The sequence below is a fragment of the Lissotriton vulgaris genome, chromosome 9 (assembly GCF_964263255.1).
Source record: "Lissotriton vulgaris chromosome 9, aLisVul1.2, whole genome shotgun sequence".
NCBI lineage: Eukaryota > Metazoa > Chordata > Amphibia > Caudata > Salamandridae > Lissotriton > Lissotriton vulgaris.
In genome coordinates this window covers 593,681,903-593,703,569 of record NC_141697.1, presented here as the reverse complement: position 1 = coordinate 593,703,569, position 21,667 = coordinate 593,681,903, and the positions used below count along the sequence as shown (strand labels likewise).

The 21,667-nt window shown below is 46.3% G+C and overlaps 1 protein-coding gene across 2 annotated transcripts in view; it reads left to right on the top strand.

Annotated features, from left to right (window-relative positions):
- MTA2 (metastasis associated 1 family member 2) overlaps window positions 1–21,667 on the top strand; it is a 355,080-nt gene that overhangs the window by 70,213 nt on the left and 263,200 nt on the right. For both annotated transcript variants that reach the window (XM_086938190.1, XM_086938191.1), the window contains exons 6-8: window positions 11,857–11,974; window positions 12,161–12,263; window positions 17,827–17,926. In XM_086938190.1, coding sequence (XP_086794316.1) covers window positions 11,857–11,974; window positions 12,161–12,263; window positions 17,827–17,926 — 321 coding nt within the window. The remainder of the gene's footprint in view (window positions 1–11,856; window positions 11,975–12,160; window positions 12,264–17,826; window positions 17,927–21,667) is intronic.

Sequence of the window (21,667 nt, the reverse complement as noted above, 5' to 3'; positions counted from 1 at the left end):
ACATCTTTCACTGTTTAAAGTACCAGCAATTAAAGCTTTCATGGAAGGACTCAAAAGAGTCATTCCACCAAGAAGACCACCTTCCCCAGTCTGGAATCTCAACATAGTGCTTACCAGACTAATGGGGCCACCCTTTGAACCTATGCATAGGTGTGAAATACAATTCCTCACATGGAAGGTGGCCTTCCTCATAGCTATCACGTCACTTAGAAGAGTAAGTGAACTGCAGGCTTTTACGATTCAAGAACCATTTATGCAGCTACACCAAAATAAAGTGGTTCTTAGAACAAACCCAAAATTCTTACCGAAGGTTATTTCAGCATTCCACATCAATCAGTCCGTGGAATTACCGGTTTTCTTTCCAAAACCACAAACAGTAGCAGAAAGAGCCCTACATACATTGGATGTTAGAAGGGCCATATTGTACTATATAGAAAGAACACAAACTTTCAGAAAGACAAAACGGCTATTTGTTGCGTTTTCTCCTACACATAAAGGCAATCCCATCTCCAAAGCGGGCATTGCCAGATGGATTGTAAAATGCATTCAAATATGCTACTTAAAGGCAAAGAGAACATTAACTGTTCCTCCTAGAGCTCACTCTACACGTAAACTAGGAGCATCTATGGCATTTTTGGGAAACATTCCACTAGATGACATATGCAAAGCAGCTACCTGGGTTACACCGCACACCTTCACAAAACACTATTGTGTAGATGTGCACACAACACAACAAGCTAGAGTGGGACAAGCAGTATTAAAAACATTGTTTCAGACAGTTGCAACAGACACGGGCGACCACCGCTAGGGAGAGAACTGCTGTATAGTCTATTCATAATGTACCATCTGCAGCCCATATGCCTCGAACGGAATATGCTACTTACCAGTATGCATCTGTTCTTGGCATAGAGGGCTGCAGAGTGGTACATGCCCTCCCAGCCTCCCCGGAAACCTGTGTCTGTTCCAACATTATCTTATTTAGATACACTTACATGGGCACTCTTATCTGTATTCTACTATACTACTCCATCTAACCCTACTATGGCAAAACAATCTAAGGATGGAGCCGATGCCCATGCGCACTACCAACCAAGGGAGGAGTCACCAAGATACAAAAGACTCTCCAAGAGAAAAACAAAGTGCAATCATCCGAGCCCAACACCAGATGGCGATCTATTCATAATGTACCACTCTGCAGCCCTCTATGCCAAGAACAGATGCATACTGGTAAGTAGCATATTCCTTACTCCCTCTCCTGGCCAAAAAACGAAGTGCGCAGTCCCTATTAAACACAGTTTAAACATCTTACAGCAGATTACTGCTGTCTCAGGGGGGAAGGTGGGGGGGGGGGGAGGGGCTGGTTTCACTGATTTGTTGACACAAAATGGTCGCTGGGGGTTCACTGCTTAACATACAGGTCTTAGCACAGAGCAAAGGAGACATTTGGAGGGAAAAACTGATAGTCACGGTGAATGAGAGGGGAAAACTGCAGAGTTTAGACTGCAATTCCTCACAATGCAACAGGTTAAATGACAGCAGTTACGGGCAGGAAAAACCACAAGTTTAAACACAAACATGGGATAAATTATGTAATCACTGACCGGTTAAAACTACAATTTTAAACTAACAACCACAGGCAAAGACGGGTAAAGAAATTTTAAAAGAAAAAAATAAGATGATTCAATCACAGGTAGGGAAAATCGTTGTTCGAGGCATGTTGGCTGCTGAATTCATATCTTAGCATAGATCGACGCCTAATGTTGGGTCTGGGTGTTTGCACCTTGTTGTCTTGGAAGAGTCTACGAAGTATCACGAGATTGGTGACTCATCCCCTGGACTACAGTGCGCATGGGTATCTTCTCCATCTTCAGATTGTTTTTTTCCGCCATTGGGTTCGGATGCACTTCGACAGCTCCAACTTCGGGACCGAAGTTTTACAACTTTCCAAGGCCAAAACTTTCTACATTCGACGGTATTGTTTCCGCTCGGTATCCCTCGACTCGACAAAACTTTCCACTTTGCTCCGGTAGTCGACGCAGGCCGTTGGGCCTTTTCGACGCCACGTGGCCCTCCTGTTGATGGAAAGGAACCCGTTTAAAAGATGCCCACAGTGTCCATCTAAGTTTCCACATAGTGATACGCATAAAGTATGCAACAGGTGCCTATCTCCGTAGCACAACGAAGAAAACTGTCCAGCTTGTGCTCTGTTCCGGTCGAAGAAAACTATCTGGAACCGAAGAGCTGCTCGACAAGAGATGCAGCGGCAGGCACCAGACCCGGAGAACATTTTCGACGACGAACATGACCTCACAGAGGCGGCGGACTCAGACCTGGAAATAGTCACTGTAGAAGACCAGTCGGACTCCGATGACCAGATCACACCGGGGCAAACCGCGAGTACCAAAGCCCCTACCCCACCTCCACCTCCTCAAAAGGCTCCGGTCAAAGCATCGCCCAAAAGCCTTAGCCACGACCGAAACACCGCTTCAGAAGCCCCACCTTCCTGCTCGGCTCCGAAGACCACACCCAAGCCTTCCAGTACCCCGGGACCGAGCAAAACACTTTCCAAAGTGCCCTTAGCACAACTCAAAGGAGTCGTCTAGCACAAGAAGGCCGTCGACTCACAAATGGCCGCAGAGCTGAGAACGGGCGTCGACACCAGCAAAGTCGTCGAGCCGAAGAATGCTGTCGAGCCCAAAAAGACGCTCTATCCAAACAAACCCGTCGACCCGAAGAAGGCTCCAAGGGTCCTCGAGTCTGAAACTCACCATGAAAAGGCGACCGATCCAAAATCTTCGGCGCTGAATCCACGGGCAGTGGATGAACTTTTTCATCCAGATCCAGTTACCCAGAACAACAAAGACTATATAGACCCTGATACAGGACATATATCAGTTTACAATAAAAACAAGAGAAGACTGGACACTGAAGCACATTCTCCTGTTCCTCCTAAAAGAAAGGACTTTGGCACATCCCCTTCAAGACCTTTCACACCTCCTCCTTTCAAAGGCATGCCTTATTGTCCATATTCTCCCACACCTGTAGATTATGATGAGGAAGAGGACATGGGTGAAGATCCTCACGATGACTTTATACAAACTGATGATCAAGGAAACCAGGATGACACATGGACTGACCATAATGATCCTGATGACACATTATACACAACCCATAACAGATCCCTCTCCATACCCCACAAAGCCATCCCCTACTGACGACACTGTCACTTTTAACCAGCTAGTGGACAGGGCAGCTCAGTATCATGGCGTACACATGCACACTGACCCTATAGAGGAGGATTTTCTATTCAACACCTTCCCAACATCAGAGAAGAGTGTACGTGTACTCCATATGCTAAAAGGAGTACTAAAGCACGCACCAAACACATTTAAAGACCCAGCCAGGGCACGTGTCCTAAATCCAAGGATTGAAAAAATATATAAACCAGCCCCTACAGACCCCACTTATATTAAATCTCAGCTACCACCAGACTCCCTAGTTGTATCTAATGCCAGGAAAAGAGCAAATTCTCAAACAGGGGATGCTCCCCCTCCTGACAAGGAGTCAAAAAATTCAGAAGCCTCGGGGAAAAGGGTCTCCTCTCAGGCAGCAAATACCTGGAGAATTGCCTCTCTCCAAGCTCTCCTAGCACGCTATGACAGAGCACACTACGACCAACTGGAAGGATTATTACAACACCTACCAGAACCCTATAAAGCGAAAGCAAACTACCTAATACAGGAAGGGAAATTCATCACAAACGCATCCATAAAATGTGCCCTTGATGTAGCTGATACCGCCGCTAGGTCTGTCAACACTAGTGTATTACTACGCCGGCATGCCTGGTTTCGAATTTCTGGATTTAAAAATGATGTGCAATCTACCATACTCAATCAACCCATAAATCAGGATTTCTTATTTGGCCCTGCGATTGATACCATCTTAGAAAAGATGAAAAAAGATACTGACACCGCTAAGTCCATGGGTGCACTTGAATTCCATCAGTCTAGGAGCTCCTTTCGTCGCTCCTCCTTTCGAGGCTCAGGCAACACATCCCAAACCTCGAAGTCATTCAAAAGCACTACAAAAGGCACCTTTAATAAATGCTCCAATAGAGGAGGTTATAGAGGGAACAATAACAAAGGCAGAGGACGTGGCAATAACACCCGAGCCTCCGCCGCCACCAAACAGTGACTTTTTCACACTCCCTCCAGACCACTTAACACCAGTCGGAGGCAGAATAACACAATTCCTACCAGTTTGGAAAGCTATCACTACAGACACGTGGGTGAGACAAATTATCCAGTATGGTTACTGCCTGGAACTCACTTCTACTCCACCCAACATACCGCTCAAACACCGCCCAATGTCCAAAGAACACATCACGCTGTTACAACAGGAAGTGCTATCCATGCTAGAAAAGGGCGCCATAGAGCCAGTCCCATTACAACATCAAGGGACAGGGGAATACTCTCTATACTTCCTCATTCCCAAAAAAGATGGCTCTCTCAGACCAATATTAGCCCTCAGACCTCTCAACCAATACATACTCTCGGATCATTTCCATATGATCACTCTACAGCAGGTACTCCCACTACTCCAGCAAGGCGACTTCCTCGCCACACTAGACCTCAAGGATGCGTACTTTCACATACCTATACATCCAGCTCACAGGAGATACCTCAAATTCTAAGTTCTCCCCTTCGGGGTAACTACAGCACCAAGGGTTTTTACAAAATGCCTAGCAGTAGTAGCAGCACACCTCAGGAGGCAACACATCCATGTGCTCTCTTACCTCGACGATTGGCTTATAAAAGCAAACTCACAAGTACAGTGTGCCAGCCATACATCACAAACAATCCCTCTACTGCACAGTCTAGGATTTTCTATAAATTACACAAAATCACATCTGTAACCCTCCCACATACAGCAGTATCTGGGAGCAACAATAGACACCTCGGTATCAAAGGCATATCCGAATCCAGCCAGGATAGCCAACATACAATCTCTCATTCAAAGATTTCAGCCACAACACTCCCTTCCAGGTTGAGTGTTCATGCAGCTTATAGGCATGATGGCCTCCTGCATATTCATCGGCCCTCATACTCTGCTTCAGATGCGCCCCTTACAGGAATGCCTAGCATGCCAGTGGAACCAAGCTCAAGGACAACTAAAAGACCTAGTGTTGGTAGACAGTTGCACTTACCGGTCTCTGCAGTGGTGGAACACACAAAACCTTTCCAGGGGCGACTGTTCCAAGAGCCGGTTCCACAGGTAGTATTCACAGCGGACGCATCACTGACAGGCTGGGGAGCCCATCTCCTTCAGTATACAGTCCAAGGTCGCTGGACAGTCAAACTAAATACACTACATATAAATCACTTAGTTGCTAGCAGTTTTTCTAGCAATGAAAGCCTTTCAGAAATACTTGGGCAACAAGGCTGTTAATCCGGACGGACAACATGACAGCCATGTTCTACATCCAAAAGCAAGGGGGGGGGACACACTCTCTGCAACTATCTCACCTAGCACAGCGCATCTGGAAGGTGGCAATTCCACAAAACATTTATCTCCTGGCAGAACACCTCCTAGGAATAGACAACAAGATAGCAGACCTACTGAGCCGACACCAAATGCACGAATGGGAGATTCATCCTCAAGTTCTCCAACCATTCTTCCAGAAGTGCGGACATCCAGACATAGATCTGTTTGCCAAAAAAGAAAACTCAAAATTCCCGGCCTTCGCCTCCAGGTTCCCACACCCGTTGTCACAAGGCAATGCGTTATGGAGGAACTGGTCAGGCAGATTTGCGTACGCTTTTCCACCAACCCCAATGATTCCATTAGTGGCACCCAAGCTAAGGCAACAGTTGCTCACAATGATCCTGGTTGCTCCCACATGGGCAAGACAGCCATGGTACACAACTCTCCTAGAACTCTCAGTGGTTCCTCACCAAAAACTGCGCCTCTCACCACAACTGCTAACACAGAACCATGGAGAAATCGGGCACCCAGATCCCAATCAGATGAACCTAGTGATCTGGCTTCTGAGGTCTTAGAGTTCGGATATCTTAACTTGCCTCCAGACAGTATGAACATTATCAAGGAAGCAAGGCGTCCCACCGCCAGAGCATGCTACGCAGCTAAATGGAAAAGATTTGTAATTTATTGCAATAATAACCAAATCAATCCATTAGATGCCTCCATCCAAAATTTTATCTGTTACCTGCTACATCTTCAAAGATGAAACCTAGCATACTCATCTATAAGGATACACCTTGCTGCCATAGCAGCATATCTTCAAAACAGACACGTGTCCCTATTCAGAATACCACCTATAAAAGCTTTTATGGAAGGACTTAAGAGAATTATCCCTCCAAAGCATCCACCTTCTCCAGTTACAACTTAAACGTAGTACTTACCAGACTCATGGGACGCCCCTTCGAACCTGTACATTCATGTGAACTACAGTTCTTAACATGGAAGGTGGCATTTTTAATTGCTATTACCTCCCTCAGGCGAGTGAGTGAGCTACAGGCACTAACCATTCAGGAACCTTGCATGCAAATACACCACAATAAAGTAGTACTTCGTACAAACCCTAAATTTATGCCAAAAGTCATATCCACTTTCCACATCAATCAGTCCATAGAATTGCCAGTTTTTTCAAAACCTGCAATCCGTGGCTGAAAGAGCTCTACACACACTACACCAGAGGTCTTCAAACTTTTTGATGCCGAGACCCCCTTGTAAAACCTTTTTAGGCGTAAGGACCCCTTTCCGACAAAGGTTTCTAGAAACTGGTACTCCTCATCATCAACAACTATCGACAACCATAAATGCGCCTGTTAGATCTCATCACATCCACCCATCCATCCATCATTCGTCCACCCACACTTTCACACATCCATCCATCCATCCTTCATCTATCCACCCTTTCTTCCTTCCTTCCATCTATCCTTCAATCCATCTATCCTTCACCCGTTCACCCTTTCATCCTTCCATCCATACATCAATCATTCATCCATCCACCCTTTCATCCATACAGCCATACAGCCATCCTTCATCCACCCACCCTTTCATCCTTCCATCCACACAGCCATCCTTCATCCACCCACCCTTTCATCTATCTATCCATCCATCCACCCATCATTCATCCACCCACCTTTTCACACATCCATCCGTCCATCACTCATCCATGCAACCTTTTATCCATACATCCATACATCCATCCTTCATCTACCCTTTCATCAATCTATCCATACATACATCCTTCATTCATCCACCCTTTCATCCATCCTTCATCCATCCACTCTTTCTTTCTTCCATCCATCTATCCTTCACCCGTTCACCCTTTCATCCTTCCATACATCAATCCTTCATCCATCCACCCTTTCATCCTTCCATCCATACATCCATCCTTCATTCATCCATCCTTCCATCCTTCCATCCATACAGCCATCCTTCATCCACCCACCCTTTCATCTATCCATCCATCCACCATCATTCATCCACCCACCTTTTCACACATCATCCATCCATCATTCATCCATGCAACCTTTTATCCATACATCCATCTACCCTTTCATGAATACATCCATCCATCATTCATCCACCCTTCCCTCCATCCACCCTTCCCTCCATCCACCCTTCCCTCCCTCCATCCACCCACCCACACATCCATCCACTCATCCACCCACCTTTTCACACATCCATCCTTCATACATGCAACCTTTTATCCATCCATACATCCATCCTTCATCCATCTACCCTTTCATCCTTCTATCCATACATGCATCCTTCATCCATCCACCCTTTCATCCATCCATCCTTCATCCATCCACCCTTTCATCCATACATCCATCCACCCTTTCATCCATACATCCATCCACCCTTTCATCCATACATCCATCCACCCTTTCATCCATACATCCATCCACCCTTTCATCCATACATCCATCCACCCTTTCATCCATACATCCATCCACCCTTTCATCCATACATCCATCCACCCTTTCATCCATACATCCATCCACCCTTTCATCCATACATCCATCCACCCTTTCATCCATACATCCATCCACCCTTTCATCCATACATCCATCCACCCTTTCATCCATCCATCCATCCATCCACCCTTTCATCCATCCATTCATCCACCCTTTCATCCATCCATTCATCCACCCTTTCATCCATCCATTCATCCACCCTTTCATCCATCCATTCATCCACCCTTTGATCCATACATCCATCCACCCTTTGATCCATACATCCATCCACCCGTTCATCCATCCACCCGTTCATCCATCCACCCGTTCATCCATCCACCCGTTCATCCATCCACCCGTTCATCCATCCACCCGTTCATCCATCCATCCACCCACCCACCCATCCATCTTTTCTGTGCCTCTCATGGGGGGGAGGGAGGGGGGATCAGTATCTCTGTGTCTTCTTCCTTCTTCCTCTCTCATGGGAGGGCATCTCTGTGCCTCCCTGCTGGGGGCGGGGGTGGCAGACAGGCTGTAACAACATCTCACCATGAAGAACAGACTCTCAGGCACATTTCTCCCGCACAGGCACCAGGTTTGAGGGTTCGTAGGACTTGAACCAATGAGGACCTTTCACGTGCTTTACTGGCGGGACCCACAGCTCCAGGCGCGCAACGTCCATTGAACTCAAAGGGCTACAGCCTCCTCCCCCAGCCACCCCACCCCTCGTGTATGTGAGCCCGGCTAACAATGGACACACACAAAGCCACACCCGAGTACTTCACAGGTCTTTAAAAGACCTTTTACTTTTTAATGAGGCTTTGGTGTTTTTCACCCCTCGGTGTGAATTAGGCCTCCGCCGTGAGCACCCTCAATCCACCTGACGCCACTAAGGCAAACTGACAGAATCTGTTCTGCGATGCCCTTCCCAGGACTCCACGACCCCCCTGGGGGTCTCGCCCCACAGATTGAAGACCTCTGCACTAGACGTTAAAAGAGCTCTGTTATATTACATTGACAGACCAAAATCATTCAGAAAGACAAAGCAGCTATTTGTAGATTTTTCACCACAACATAAGGGTAACTCCATTTCCAAGGCAGGAATAGCCAGATGGATAGTTAAATGCATTCAAATATGCTATCAAAAAGCGAAGCACACTTTAGCAGTTCCCCCAAAAGCACACTCCACGCGTAAAATGGGGGCATTCAAGGCTTTCCTAGGAAATATTCCCTTAGAAGACATATGTAGGGCAGCTACATGGTCTATCATACAGACTTTCACAAAACACTACTGTGTTGACGTGCAAGCTAAGCAACAAGCTGCTGTGGGCCAGGCTGTCCTTAAAACTCTTTTTCAAACCACTGCAACTGGTACAGGCGACCACCGCTAGAGGAGAAACTGCTATACAGTCAATGCTAAGATATGAATTCAGCAGCCCACATGCCTCGAACGGCAAATGCTACTTACCAGTATGCATCTGTTCTTGGCATGTAGGGCTGCTGACCTTCATATACCCACCTTCCTCCCCGGTGCCTGTCACAGCTGCATGGTTCTCTTCCTTACATACATTTTCATGGTCATCTCTTACCTTACTATACTCCATCTTTGCCACAATAGCGAAAAACAATCTGAAGATGGAGAAGATGCCCATGCGCCCTGTAGTCCAGCGGAGGAGTCTCCTATCTCATGATACTTCGTAGACTCTTCTAAGACAACAAGGTGCAAACATCCGGACCCAACACTAGGCGGCTATCTATGCTAAGATATGAAGGTCAGCAGCCCTACATGCCAAGAACAGATGCATACTGGTAAGTAGCATTTGCCTTTTAACTGTTTTATGAAAGAGACAGCACTTGTCTGCCTCGTTACCGCTTCCTGGACTCTGCCTACTGCAATCTGGGCACAGGTAGGCTGCAACTCACATGATGGAGGAGATGGTACAGTGCAGCAGACTGAAAAGTTTTGAAATAAAGTACTTGTAACGAGATGATGCAGTTAGTGTAGCTGCCATTAATAGAAGGTCTTCAGCAGAATGTAAATTTCCTGAAAAGGCAGCTGCATGGCTAAACATTTAGAAGATCCTAAAGGCGAGACCTATTGGCTATGCCAATGCTTATTATTCGGTTGCTTACCTTGTCTTTACTTGTCTTGTGTTCGGCCCTTTTCTTCCACTGTTTCAATTTTAAAGAACAAAATGTCCTCTTTTTGTTTAAGCACTCCATCAAAGTGTTTTTTCCATCTTTCTCCTTCATGTGCTTCTGTTCCCCTACCAAACACTCTTCCTTCTACCAAATACTTGTACTCATTGCCCTGTGTTCCAAGCTGTTGTGAGTTTTCCTCTGCCAATCTCCCTCTCCGTGGTCCATGTTGCTTTCTCATTTGTGTCCTCCCCACGCCCCCATGTGTGTTGCTTTTCTCATCCCCCACTGACTTCTTGTTGCTTTCTCCCATGGCCAGGTATTTATTTTTTATATTTTTTTTGTGCAGGATGGAGTTGGTAAATAAAAATAAACGGCCCACATCATATTATAGGCCTAATGACGCATGCATGCACATGCCTTTTTCTTACACTGATTGCTTTTAGTTTTGGCCATGCTGCACATGCAGCACAGTATTGTCAAAAGGGTGCATCCTATATACATTGCCAATGCTTTTTTATTATTGTTTGCTTTCCTCATTTAGTAGTATCTTTGTTTCCTCTCCTTCAGATAAACATCATGCGTCTCAGGCATGTGTCTGTGCGTGGGGAGGAAGGAACATCAAGCCACTTTTTTAACCTAAACTCAAAACATTTGTGTGCATACACTAGCAACCCCAACCTCCTTTCAGAACGGCTACTTTTCTGCAGTTTTCATTCTCCAATAGACAATTCCTCAACTAGAGTTTTGTTTCCTTCGGTCCTTTTGTACTTCTTATGCAGTTTCTGGTGTCATTCGCTTTGTGGTGCTGTCCCTTTGCTTTGTGGGTGGCGCTGTCCCTCTCGCTTTGTGGGTGGCGCTGTCCCTCTCGCTTTGTGGGTGGCGCTGTCCCTCTCGCTTTGTGGGTGCTGCTGTCCCTCACGGTTTGTGGGTGCTGCTGTCCCTCTTGGGTTGTGGGTGCTGCTGTCCCTCTTGGGTTGTGGGTGCTGCTGTCCCTCTCGGGTTGTGGGTGCTGCTGTCCCTCTCGGGTTGTGGGTGCTGCTGTCCCTCTCGGGTTGTGGGTGCTGCTGTCCCTCTCGGGTTGTGGGTGCTGCTGTCCCTCTCGGGTTGTGGGTGCTGCTGTCCCTCTCGGGTTGTGGGTGCTGCTGTCCCTCTCGGGTTGTGGGTGCTGCTGTCCCTCTCGGGTTGTGGGTGCTGCTGTCCCTCTCGCGTTGTGGGTGCTGCTGTCCCTCTCGCGTTGTGGGTGCTGCTGTCCCTCTCGGGTTGTGGGTGCTGCTGTCCCTCTCGGGTTGTGGGTGCTGCTGTCCCTCTCGGGTTGTGGGTGCTGCTGTCCCACTCGGGTTGTGGGTGCTGCTGTCCCACTCGGGTTGTGGGTGCTGCTGTCCCACTCGGGTTGTGGGTGCTGCTGTCCCTCTCGGGTGCTGCTGTCCCTCTCGGGTGCTGCTGTCCCTCTCGGGTGCTGCTGTCCCTCTCGGGTGCTGCTGTCCCTCTCGGGTGCTGCTGTCCCTCTCGGGTGCTGCTGTCCCTCTCGGGTGCTGCTGTCCCTCTCGGTTTGTGGGTGCAGATTCATAAGGAAGGATTTGTGGTGCAGATTCATAAGGAAGGATTTGTGGTGCAGATTCATAAGGAAGGAGTGGTGCTTAAGTCTAGGAGTGCAGGATTTATTAAAGGTTAAAGTAGTAGTCAGAGGCCAACACCCTCATCCAAAGCTCTCTTGGTACTTTTTTAGGATTGTTTTTTCTATTCACTGGTATTCGATCCGGTTCAGAAGACACTTCTTGCAGACCAAGGAGAGATTCGAGTTGGATCCAAGTACCAAGCTGATATCCCGGATCAGCTGGCTGAAGGTAGGCTATGCATTGATGTGGGCAGAGGGGTAGGGAAGTGCAGTTAAAGTGTGTGGATGGATGTACAGTGAATGAACAGGACCAGTGTTGGAGGAAGTCATTGGAGCGCAGTTTTAAATGATTTTTTTTATTGATCCTTTTTTTTTACCACTTGAGTCTTTTCCTTTCATTTCTATCCATCTGCAGGAGAATCTGATAACCGTGTTCAGCAGAAAATGGAGCTGAAAGTGTGGGACCCTGAAAACCCCCTCACTGATCGGCAAATTGACCAGTTTCTGGTTGTTGCACGGTAAGAGCATTTGCCTTGTTAAAATGGTCTAGTGATCGGTACAAGAGTGGTCACTGAAGCTTACTGTATATTTATTAAAACCTACTTAAGCATAAAGTACAACCAATTCCAGTGCTGATCAGCTTGAGTTTAGCTCCAGGGCTGTCATTTTGACAATGAGAGACTGTTTAAGGGAGCAGTTGGTAGTACTGTGCAGGTTATTAAGATTTCCAGATTCCGGTTACAACTCACAGCTACTAAATAATACCCACAAAGGGCGGTATATGCTATTTCGTTAAAACCTAAAATCTCTAAAATTCACTGGGGTTATAGTGCTTTGTGTTATCACGTGATAGAGCACCATAAGTATAACGCCATACTTGATAGCAAAGTAATTTACAATTCACTTCTATTTTTGCATTAGCTATTCCATTGATTCCGAGCCCAAACTACAGCTACAGGTGCTAGTCTTGGCTAACCACTTCCAATGGTGTGGATAATGAGGGTTGCTGCTTTCAGCAAGGAAGACTGGTGTGCAGGCAATAAATAATAGTGTCTCCACCACCTTTTCTTGTCCAAACCCCTTTTACAGAGTCAATCAGCAGGCAACTACACTTCACATTTTACAATGATTTAAAAGCTCTCGAGCATGGATGCCTTTCCGGATTGGAAAATATCATTTCCTAGACGAAGTGGCTTAGTTCTAAAATCTGGATACTTGTTGTTGATATTCTTTGTTCTGCCCTTACCTTCAGACATGAGGGTAAACTAGAAAAAGGTATGGGAGCACCAACCCCCTCAACTTTCCTGGTTTGTCATTTGCAGAAATATTCACTCCATTCCAATTTATTAATTCACTTCTGTTTTTTAGCAAGAAGTCCTGAAACTTGAGAATTATTTTCCTATTGTCCTTGGAACCACGTTTTCTTCTTCATTTCGAAAGAAAGGAGGACCAGACTTATGAAAAACAATTATTTTGTGGAACCCAAGGCTTTTGTTTCTCCAATTGCCTCATGTTCCTTGAAGTTCTAATAGCTCTCTTCAAACATGTTAAAAAAATCAACTAGTTGCTTGATTTTTAAGACCCCACCCCCCCCCCTTTTTTTTTTTAAGAGGCTTTGGTAAACCTTTTTGCTTGCAGGAGTTAAATAACAATGCACAAGACGTGAAAACCATGAAAGAATGACTTTCCCGTGCTTTCATTAATTTGTGAAATGTCTGTATTTTTTGGGATAGGTTTGTAGAGCTGAAGTACACTGGACTGCTGTCCTATAAACTGCACCATATGCACAGAAACACCACTGACAAGGGTTGCCCATTCATCCCGGTTCAATCAGAAATTGTTATAGGTGAAACAGAATTGTGTGTGCGTTATATTTTCTGGCACTCCCCCGCTCCGTTTTATACTGATTGTATTTCTTACCATGTTCTTTGCACATCCATCTGCTTTCTTCACTTAGCAAAACAGTAAATAAAATGTTTTAGCATTTTAAAATTAATTTTCCTCTGAAGTTTTAGACCGATTTTGTTGTTCTTTTCCTCTGTTACTTAATGGCTGCAGTTCTTTAGCCTAATTGTGGGCCGAGCTTTGCTTGATCATTGGTTAATCTCCCACTTTCCTGTTTCCAGTACCAGTCTTTTTTAGGTCTCTCCTATGCAGCCCACATGCGCTGCATAGGAGGCGACCTCTTGGAATCAATCAGCTTTTTTGCCAAAAAATGTGCACGCTTTGCATTGTTTTCAATTGCAACACGTGCACATTTGGCGTTTCCCTTGCGGGAGCGAGCTTTGGCGACATCCGTTTGCAATTACCTCGCAAACAGATGGTGCACCTGCTCGCTCCCGCAAGGGAAATGCTGTGTGTGTAGCCTAGTTTGCTCTTTCCATTTGAACGGCAGCAGTGCAAATACGCTCACAAGTACCCGTTCTGCCAGTGTTTGAGCTGCCTAAATTGGCCTGTGACTAAACGGATGCATTAGACAGATGTAACTGCATTCTATGTCTCAAAGTAAAGTAAACCACATAGCTTCCCCCACCCACCCCTCCCGCTTGTTTACCGAGCGTCAGTTAACACGCAGGCTACGCCGAGAGTGAGACGCTTTTGTACTTTTTTTTCAAAGCTTCTGGTTGCCCTCTTGTTGTCACTGACTGGAAACCGAAAAACCACCACAGGAAGGTTTTGTCAAAAGTAACACCACCACTTTGGTGTTCTGTTGAACCTTCTTTAAAAAACACGAAAAAAATACCCGAGAGCCTGGGTTCGCCTTTGCAACCGATTTACATACACATTCGGACCGAAAATGTAGCCTAGTTTGTGCTTTCCATTTGAACGGCAGCAGTGCAAGTACGTTCACAAATACACGTTTTGCCAGTGTTTGAACTGCCTAAATTGCCCTGTTGGCCTGTGACTAAACGGATGCATTAGACAGATGTAACTGCATTTTATGTCTCAAAGTAAAGTAAACCACATAGCGGCCCACGTGCAGCTTTATAAGCCTGTGGACCGTAGAGAAAGTACATGTGGTGGGAAAATAACAGCTGTTAATGCTGCCTCGAGTATGTATTCAGAAAAGGGGGTGGTGATGGACAGAGTATCTGAATTAAGCAGAACACTCCTACCCAGTCAACAGATCAGGGCTTGATCCATCACCGTTTTTTAGCTCACTGCACCATCCCAGCTCAGAACCTGGCTACATGCAAATTAGTCTGTCCCTGGCCCAGTGCATCATGGGAACAGGGCAGACCAAACTACCAAGCCAATTCTTTTACTGGAAAGGAAACAAGCTTCCGGGGACAGGTTTCTGGCATTACAGCCGTCTTCGGCCCGGCTTGCTTAAATCCTGATGGTGCAGTGAGCAAGCCTCGAGTATGTAAACCGACCATCCCCTCATCACCCCACCCCCACACACAGGAGGCCACCACAAACTAGGGGAGAATGCAAGTCCTAGTAGGCAGACATCGGGGTTTGTGGTGCATGCGCAACCAGCTTCGCGGGGATAGAATGCGACAATAAAACTACCCGTTTTATGCACAGGGTAGAATTATAACCCAGGAGGCAGCCTGCCTCAGAAGACGGCACAGTTGCTACCTCCGAAGTATGCAAACAAACACATGTAACATGACATTCTGAGGCCAGAGACAAACCGCTGCCTGGGAAGTAAGCACATGTACTTAACGAATTCCACCCCAAGTGTGTTTGTTTAACAACATGCCTGTGAGCTCGTGACAGAATGCTGCTGAAACCCAGGCATCCCAACCATTTGGCCAAACTTTCGCATCTCTTCATTAGTTTTCACGTCTGCGGAGCCTTTTGGTAACCAATGCGGAGTGTTTTAAAATGCGCCTATGTATCCACGGGGTGCGAAAATAATCTAGTGTGTGACATATCTCACATCACATAAAGTGCAACCATTTCATAAGAGTGACTGCCAGTTTTTCAGACATCCATCAGGAGAGTCATGCGCAGTCTCTATAACAGGCAAATTCTGACCGAGTGGTGGCAAGACTGCAACGCTGAAAAAAAATCCGATAGTTTCACTGACAATTTGTTGCTGGACTGCAGGCAGAACGAGTGCAGGATATCGGACATGCAACAGTTCATTCCGCATTGTATGGGTCTAAGGGATCAAACTCAAAATACAAGAAGCATAGCCAATAGGTCTTGCTTTTGGGACCTTATAAGTATTTAGTTATACGGCACAATATCCTTGGTGCAACATCAACTGTTGCATGGCTAAACACTTATAAGGTCCCAAAGGCAAGGCCTATTGGCTTTGCCAATGCTTGTTTTAGACTGCCTTGGTTTGTCTCTGCAGTGCCACAAGTTTAGTTCTTCGAAAATTTCTTGATTTAGCTGCAGTTTAGCTTTACCCTCCATTAAGTTCACAATATCTTGTATTTGTAGCAATATAGTGTTTCCAAGGCTTGATGGATGGAGGCAAGGCCACCTGTTTCTGCACCCACCACTCCCAGTCCAGCCTAGGATAGTTATGTATTTGGGGTTCAACCTGGAGGTGGAGTTTCAGCAACAGCTAGCCTTCTGTCTTTGAGTGCCCAAACGTCCTTCACCACTGTACCTTCACCTGTCATACTTCACCAATCAAGGAATCAATATTAATTATATCTTTTTTTAAGAAGTGCAGAGGACGACACTGTGTAATGGTTAGTGGCTGTATTGTGCTTGCACATTCAATTATTTTGTAGATATAACCGTTGTAATTGCCTTCATTTGCCTATTGTTAAATGCAGCATTTTCTCTCCCTTTTTCTTTCCAAATAACAAGCACTGCCTGGACAGTTATGTTATTCAGTGTTGTTTGTCACTCTGTATCTTAGTTTTTAACCCCCTCTACTTCCTAGAGTAAACTTTAATCACTCTGCTTCACTGGACTGATTTAGTGAAAAAAAAATAGTAACTTTGTTATCCAGCTCGAGTCTTTTCTAACTTAGAGAATCCTTTACATTCTGTAACTTGCTCCTTGACCTCTCAGTTCAAGTTGTTTCCCCTTCTAATCTGTTCCAGAATTCAAACTCAATGGGGTGCCAAGCACCCTAAAGTAGCCTAGTATTCTTTAGAAATGGGGAATAATCCTATTCCACACTATACCCGTTGACACCAAGCCTGAGCGCTCTGAATTTATCGCTGTTGAATGCCTTGAATGAAGGAGTGCTGAGCACATGAAAGAGGACTGTGAGCAAGAGCAGCAGTAATTCTGTGGATTATCAATTGACCTACAGGGTGGTGTCAAGAATGTGTCCTTTCAAGAGTGGAGCAAGGTTGGGAAAGGACCACTTTTGTTGAAAGAGACTGCTTAGGAGCTGGAGATATTTCCTTTTACAGTGCTCAAATGCATACACCTTTGTCCATCAAGCTTCTGTAGTAAATCTACCAAACGTCACACCCCTTAATGGTGTTATCAGAAGTAGGAAGGCAGACCTTGCACTCATTGGGTTGTCCTTCTTGGGCATCGACCCACCTGAGGATCGATACTGCCTTAAAAGATAACCGACATCTTGACAGGAAGTCTGAAGGTGGGTGAAAATGATCTCCTAGAAAAATGTGTGTAGAAAATGTTTATACCTGAAGAAAGAAGCTTTAAAAAGCAAGACGTTCAAAAAGGTTGTGAGGACCGAAAACCTTGAAAAAAATATTCAAGAGTAGAAATATTTGAAGGGCAGCTGTACCATGGATTCCTTGGCCCCTGAGTGGAAAAAACAAACTGCCTCACAGACAATTCTGTGCACTATGTGACAGGTGTGACTCGTGGACATTTTCAAGAGCAAGGCCAGTTCTCTTACTGCATTATTTACATTGAGCTTTCTTTCCTGCTTTATTTTTCTTCAACCATGCTCTGCTGATTTGGTGGTTACAGTCTTAACGTACCTTATTAGTTTTGGATAATTCGCTATTTTAGAACACAGTCACCTTTTTATGATTTGAAAAAAATGGAAAAGTATACATTTAAATAATGTGTTTTGTGAACTCTGTGCTATAGTTTACTAATCAGTCCTAGGGATGTAATACCTACATTTCCTCGCTGTGCCTTAACCCACATTCTTTGGCTCCTTATATTGTTCTTTCTCAGTGCTGTTGGGACGTTCGCACGAGCCCTGGACTGCAGTAGCTCCATACGACAGCCCAGTTTACACATGAGTGCTGCAGCTGCCTCTAGAGATATCACATTGGTAAGTGCTCTCCCATCTGCACTGCTGCTGTAATCCTGGGATGCCTGCAATGCTCTCAACTGTGGTTAGACTCTAAGGGCGGGCTGTTTCCAAACAAATGGGTCAATATGGGGCTTTTCTTCCAGGTCTGTACACGCATTGTTCATGAGGTTTATTAAGCTTGTTGCACTGAACTCTGTACAGCTTTAAAGAAATGCAGCAAAAATGTTCGGGAGAATCTTTCCTTACTGAAGAACTGATAAAAGGCCTATATAAATTGCCCTTGTCCAGTAGGTATACACATCTCTACCATAGGGTGTGGCACCGTGACCATATTTGCTCATTAGAGAGTGGATCGGACTTACTTTAGTTAACGTTTTAACTCCATCAGTCTATTCAGAGATAGAGTGGTAGCTAGCAGAATTTTCTTTATCTGGTTGTAATATAGTGCAGTGATCGCCCTCAAGTAACTGTAGCAGGGTGGTTCATGTGAAGTGGGAACGTAAAGAATAGTGGCATATCAAAGGACATAATGCAGGAATCCAGCTACCAGACCATTCAATCAATCAATGACACTTATATAGCGCGCTAACTACCCGTAGGGTCTCAAGGCGCTGGGGGGGGTGCCGCTACTGCTCGAACAGCCAGGTCTTCAGCTTCTTTCTGAAGGCGAGGTGGTCTTGGGTCAGGCGCAGGTCGGTCGGGAGGGAGTTCCAGGTCTTGGCGGCCAGGTAGGAGAAGGACCTTCCTCCCGTAGTCGCTCTTCGGATGCGGGGGACGGCGGCGAGGGCGTGGTTGGCTGATCGGAGGTGGCGATTGGGAGCGTAGCTGTGCATAAATAGCATAGTGGAGCATGCATGATCGAATAATAAGACAAACATATAGTCTAGGGTTATTGGGAGTTTAATAGGTGCTTGCTCAGTTTAATTTCTAACACCGTGACGGAGGCTAATATATGTACATTTGTGGCCTGTCCATTCCAGATCCTAGGGGCCTTGTCTGAAAAGGCATGTTTTACGGTGGAACTTTTCTTGCAGCCGTCATTGGAGCGCACAGTAGTAGTGTGTCAGCAAGTGGTGTGCCGTCAGCCAGCCGTGGAGTGCCGTCATTGGAGCGCACAGTAGTAGTGTGTCAGCAGTGGTGTGCCGTCAGCCAGCCGTGGAGTGCCGTCATTGGAGCGCACAGTAGTAGTGCGTCAGCAGTAGTGTGTCAGCAGTGGTGTGCCGTCAGCCAGCCGTGGAGTGCCGTCATTGGAGCGCACAGTAGTAGTGTGTCAGCAGTGGTGTGCCGTCATTGGAGCGCACAGTAGTAGTGTGTCAGCAGTGGTGTGCCGTCAGCCAGCCGTGGAGTGCCGTCATTGGAGCGCACAGTAGTAGTGTGTCAGCAGTAGTGTGTCAGCAGTGGTGTGCCGTCAGCCAGCCGTGGAGTGCCGTCATTGGAGCGCACAGTAGTAGTGTGTCAGCAGTAGTGTGTCAGCAGTGGTGTGCCGTCAGCCAGCCGTGGAGTGTCGTCATTGGAGCGCACAGTAGTAGTGTGTCAGCAGTGGTGTGCCGTCATTGGAGCGCACAGTAGTAGTGTGTCAGCAGTGGTGTGCCGTCTGCCAGCCGGGGAGTGCCGTCATTGGAGCGCAAAGTAGTAGTGTCAGCAGTAGTGTGCCGTCAGCCAGCCGTGGAGTGCCGTCATTGGAGCGCACAGTAGTAGTGTGTCAGCAGTAGTGTGTCAGCAGTGGTGTGCCGTCAGCCAGCCGTGGAGTGTCGTCATTGGAGCGCACAGTAGTAGTGTGTCAGCAGTAGTGTGTCGGCAGTGGTGTGCCGTCAGCCAGCCGTGGAGTGCCGTCATTGGAGCGCACAGTAATAGTGTGTCAGCAGTAGTGTCAGCAGTAGTGTCAGCAGTAGTGTCAGCAGTGGTGTGCCGTCAGCCAGCCGTGGAGTGTCGTCATTGGAGCGCACAGTAGTAGTGTGTCAGCAGTAGTGTGTCGGCAGTGGTGTGCCGTCAGCCAGCCGTGGAGTGCCGTCATTGGAGCGCACAGTAATAGTGTGTCAGCAGTAGTGTCAGCAGTAGTGTCAGCAGTAGTGTCAGCAGTGGTGTGCCGTCAGCCAGCCGTGGAGTGCCTTCATTGGAGCGCACAGCAGTAGTGTCAGCAGTAGTGTCAGCAGTAGTGTGTCAGCAGTAGTGTGTCAGCAGTAGTGTGTCAGCAGTAGTGTGTCAGCAGTAGTGTGTCAGCAGTGGTGTGTGTGAGGAAGTGACTCTATATATACTGGACCAGAATAAGGTACAGTGTGTATAGAGTCCGCAAACCCCAGAGGTATAACAGAGGTTAAAGTCAGGGCTGACCTTACTCTCAAAAGTGATAGCTTGGTCGAGCAGTAAGGCAGTACCAGAGGACAGTGTAAAGCATGTGTTGTTTATACTCAGTCAGCAAAGGATTTCACACACTCAAGGACTGAACTCCAGGCCAATTGTTTTTATATCAAAAAGATAATGTTGTTTTATTTTTAGAACCAACAGGTATAAAAATATACTTTTCTCGATATGAGTACTCATGTAATTACTTTGCAAAGAGGCAATAAACTTTGTGAACATAATATATACAGGGGTTGCAGTAGACAACACCATTCTAAACGCACTATAGCATTGAATGCAATGGGTTTTCATCATATAAGTACAGTTGATTGCTTTGTAGAATACTTTGGTAGTTCCAGGACTGGATCCTAGATTCAGTCCTGGGGTCTAAGCTGAAACCAATTTAGTAAAAACGTTTTAGTTATTGTAGTGATTTTTCAGGAATATAAAGCTGTTTTAAAAGTTCACACTTAAAAACTTTTCAATGAAAATCTGGCAATGTTATCCAATGGGAGAAAATTATTATTGCAGGTAAAGTACAATCTCGTTACTTTTGTAATCCAGTACTGGACTCCTAGGTCCAGCACTGGGGTCTCAACTTAAAACAGGTAGGTAATTGCGTTTCAGTATTTCGTATGATTTTTAAAGAATATTTCAAGTTTTCAAAAGTAGACAGAAGAAATTTCATAGAAAAGCAGACCATGGATTCCTATGGAGAAAATACGGATTACTAGTAAACCCGGTAAGGATTACTTTTACGATTCAGTTCTGGGCTACAAGGTACAGTACTGGCTTCTCTCCTGATCACAGGTGAGTACTTCGGTATTCGGGTGATTTTATATGAATATTGTTAGTTTCCAAAACTTCACATTAGAATATTTTTCGAGTCAAACCTGTCAATGTTATCCAATGGCAGGTAAGTGGGTTACCGGTTTCCAGGTGAGTACTAGACTGGTGAAGTTAGGGTTCTGGGCGTAGACTATGGGGACCTTCAGGGTCAGGTAAGTACAGTTGGTTCACCCTCAGCAGCACTGGGGCAGCCGGGTGCAGAGGTAGTTAGGCCCAATGTTATCCAATGCCGGACAGGGGGCCTCTGGTTGGTGGCTGCTGGCTAGCAGGCCACGCAGTTGTGGGAGCTGGGCTCCTGGTCACTTGCCCAGGGCAAGGGGGGGGAAGTAGGATAGGGCAAAGGTGGCACAGCTAGCGGCACTTGGGCGGCTGGGTGCAGGGTGCTTTTGAGCCGTTGGGCGCTCAATGTTATCCAATGGGAAAGGTCAAAAAGGAACAAAGCTGCAGGCTCGGGGACGGAGACTCTCCAGGGGCGACCAGCACTTCGAGAGGTAAGTTGGGATCTTGGAGCACAGGTAGGTATCCCAAAGGAAGGCACAGGGGGCTGTAGGGCGCCGGGTACAGGGGTGT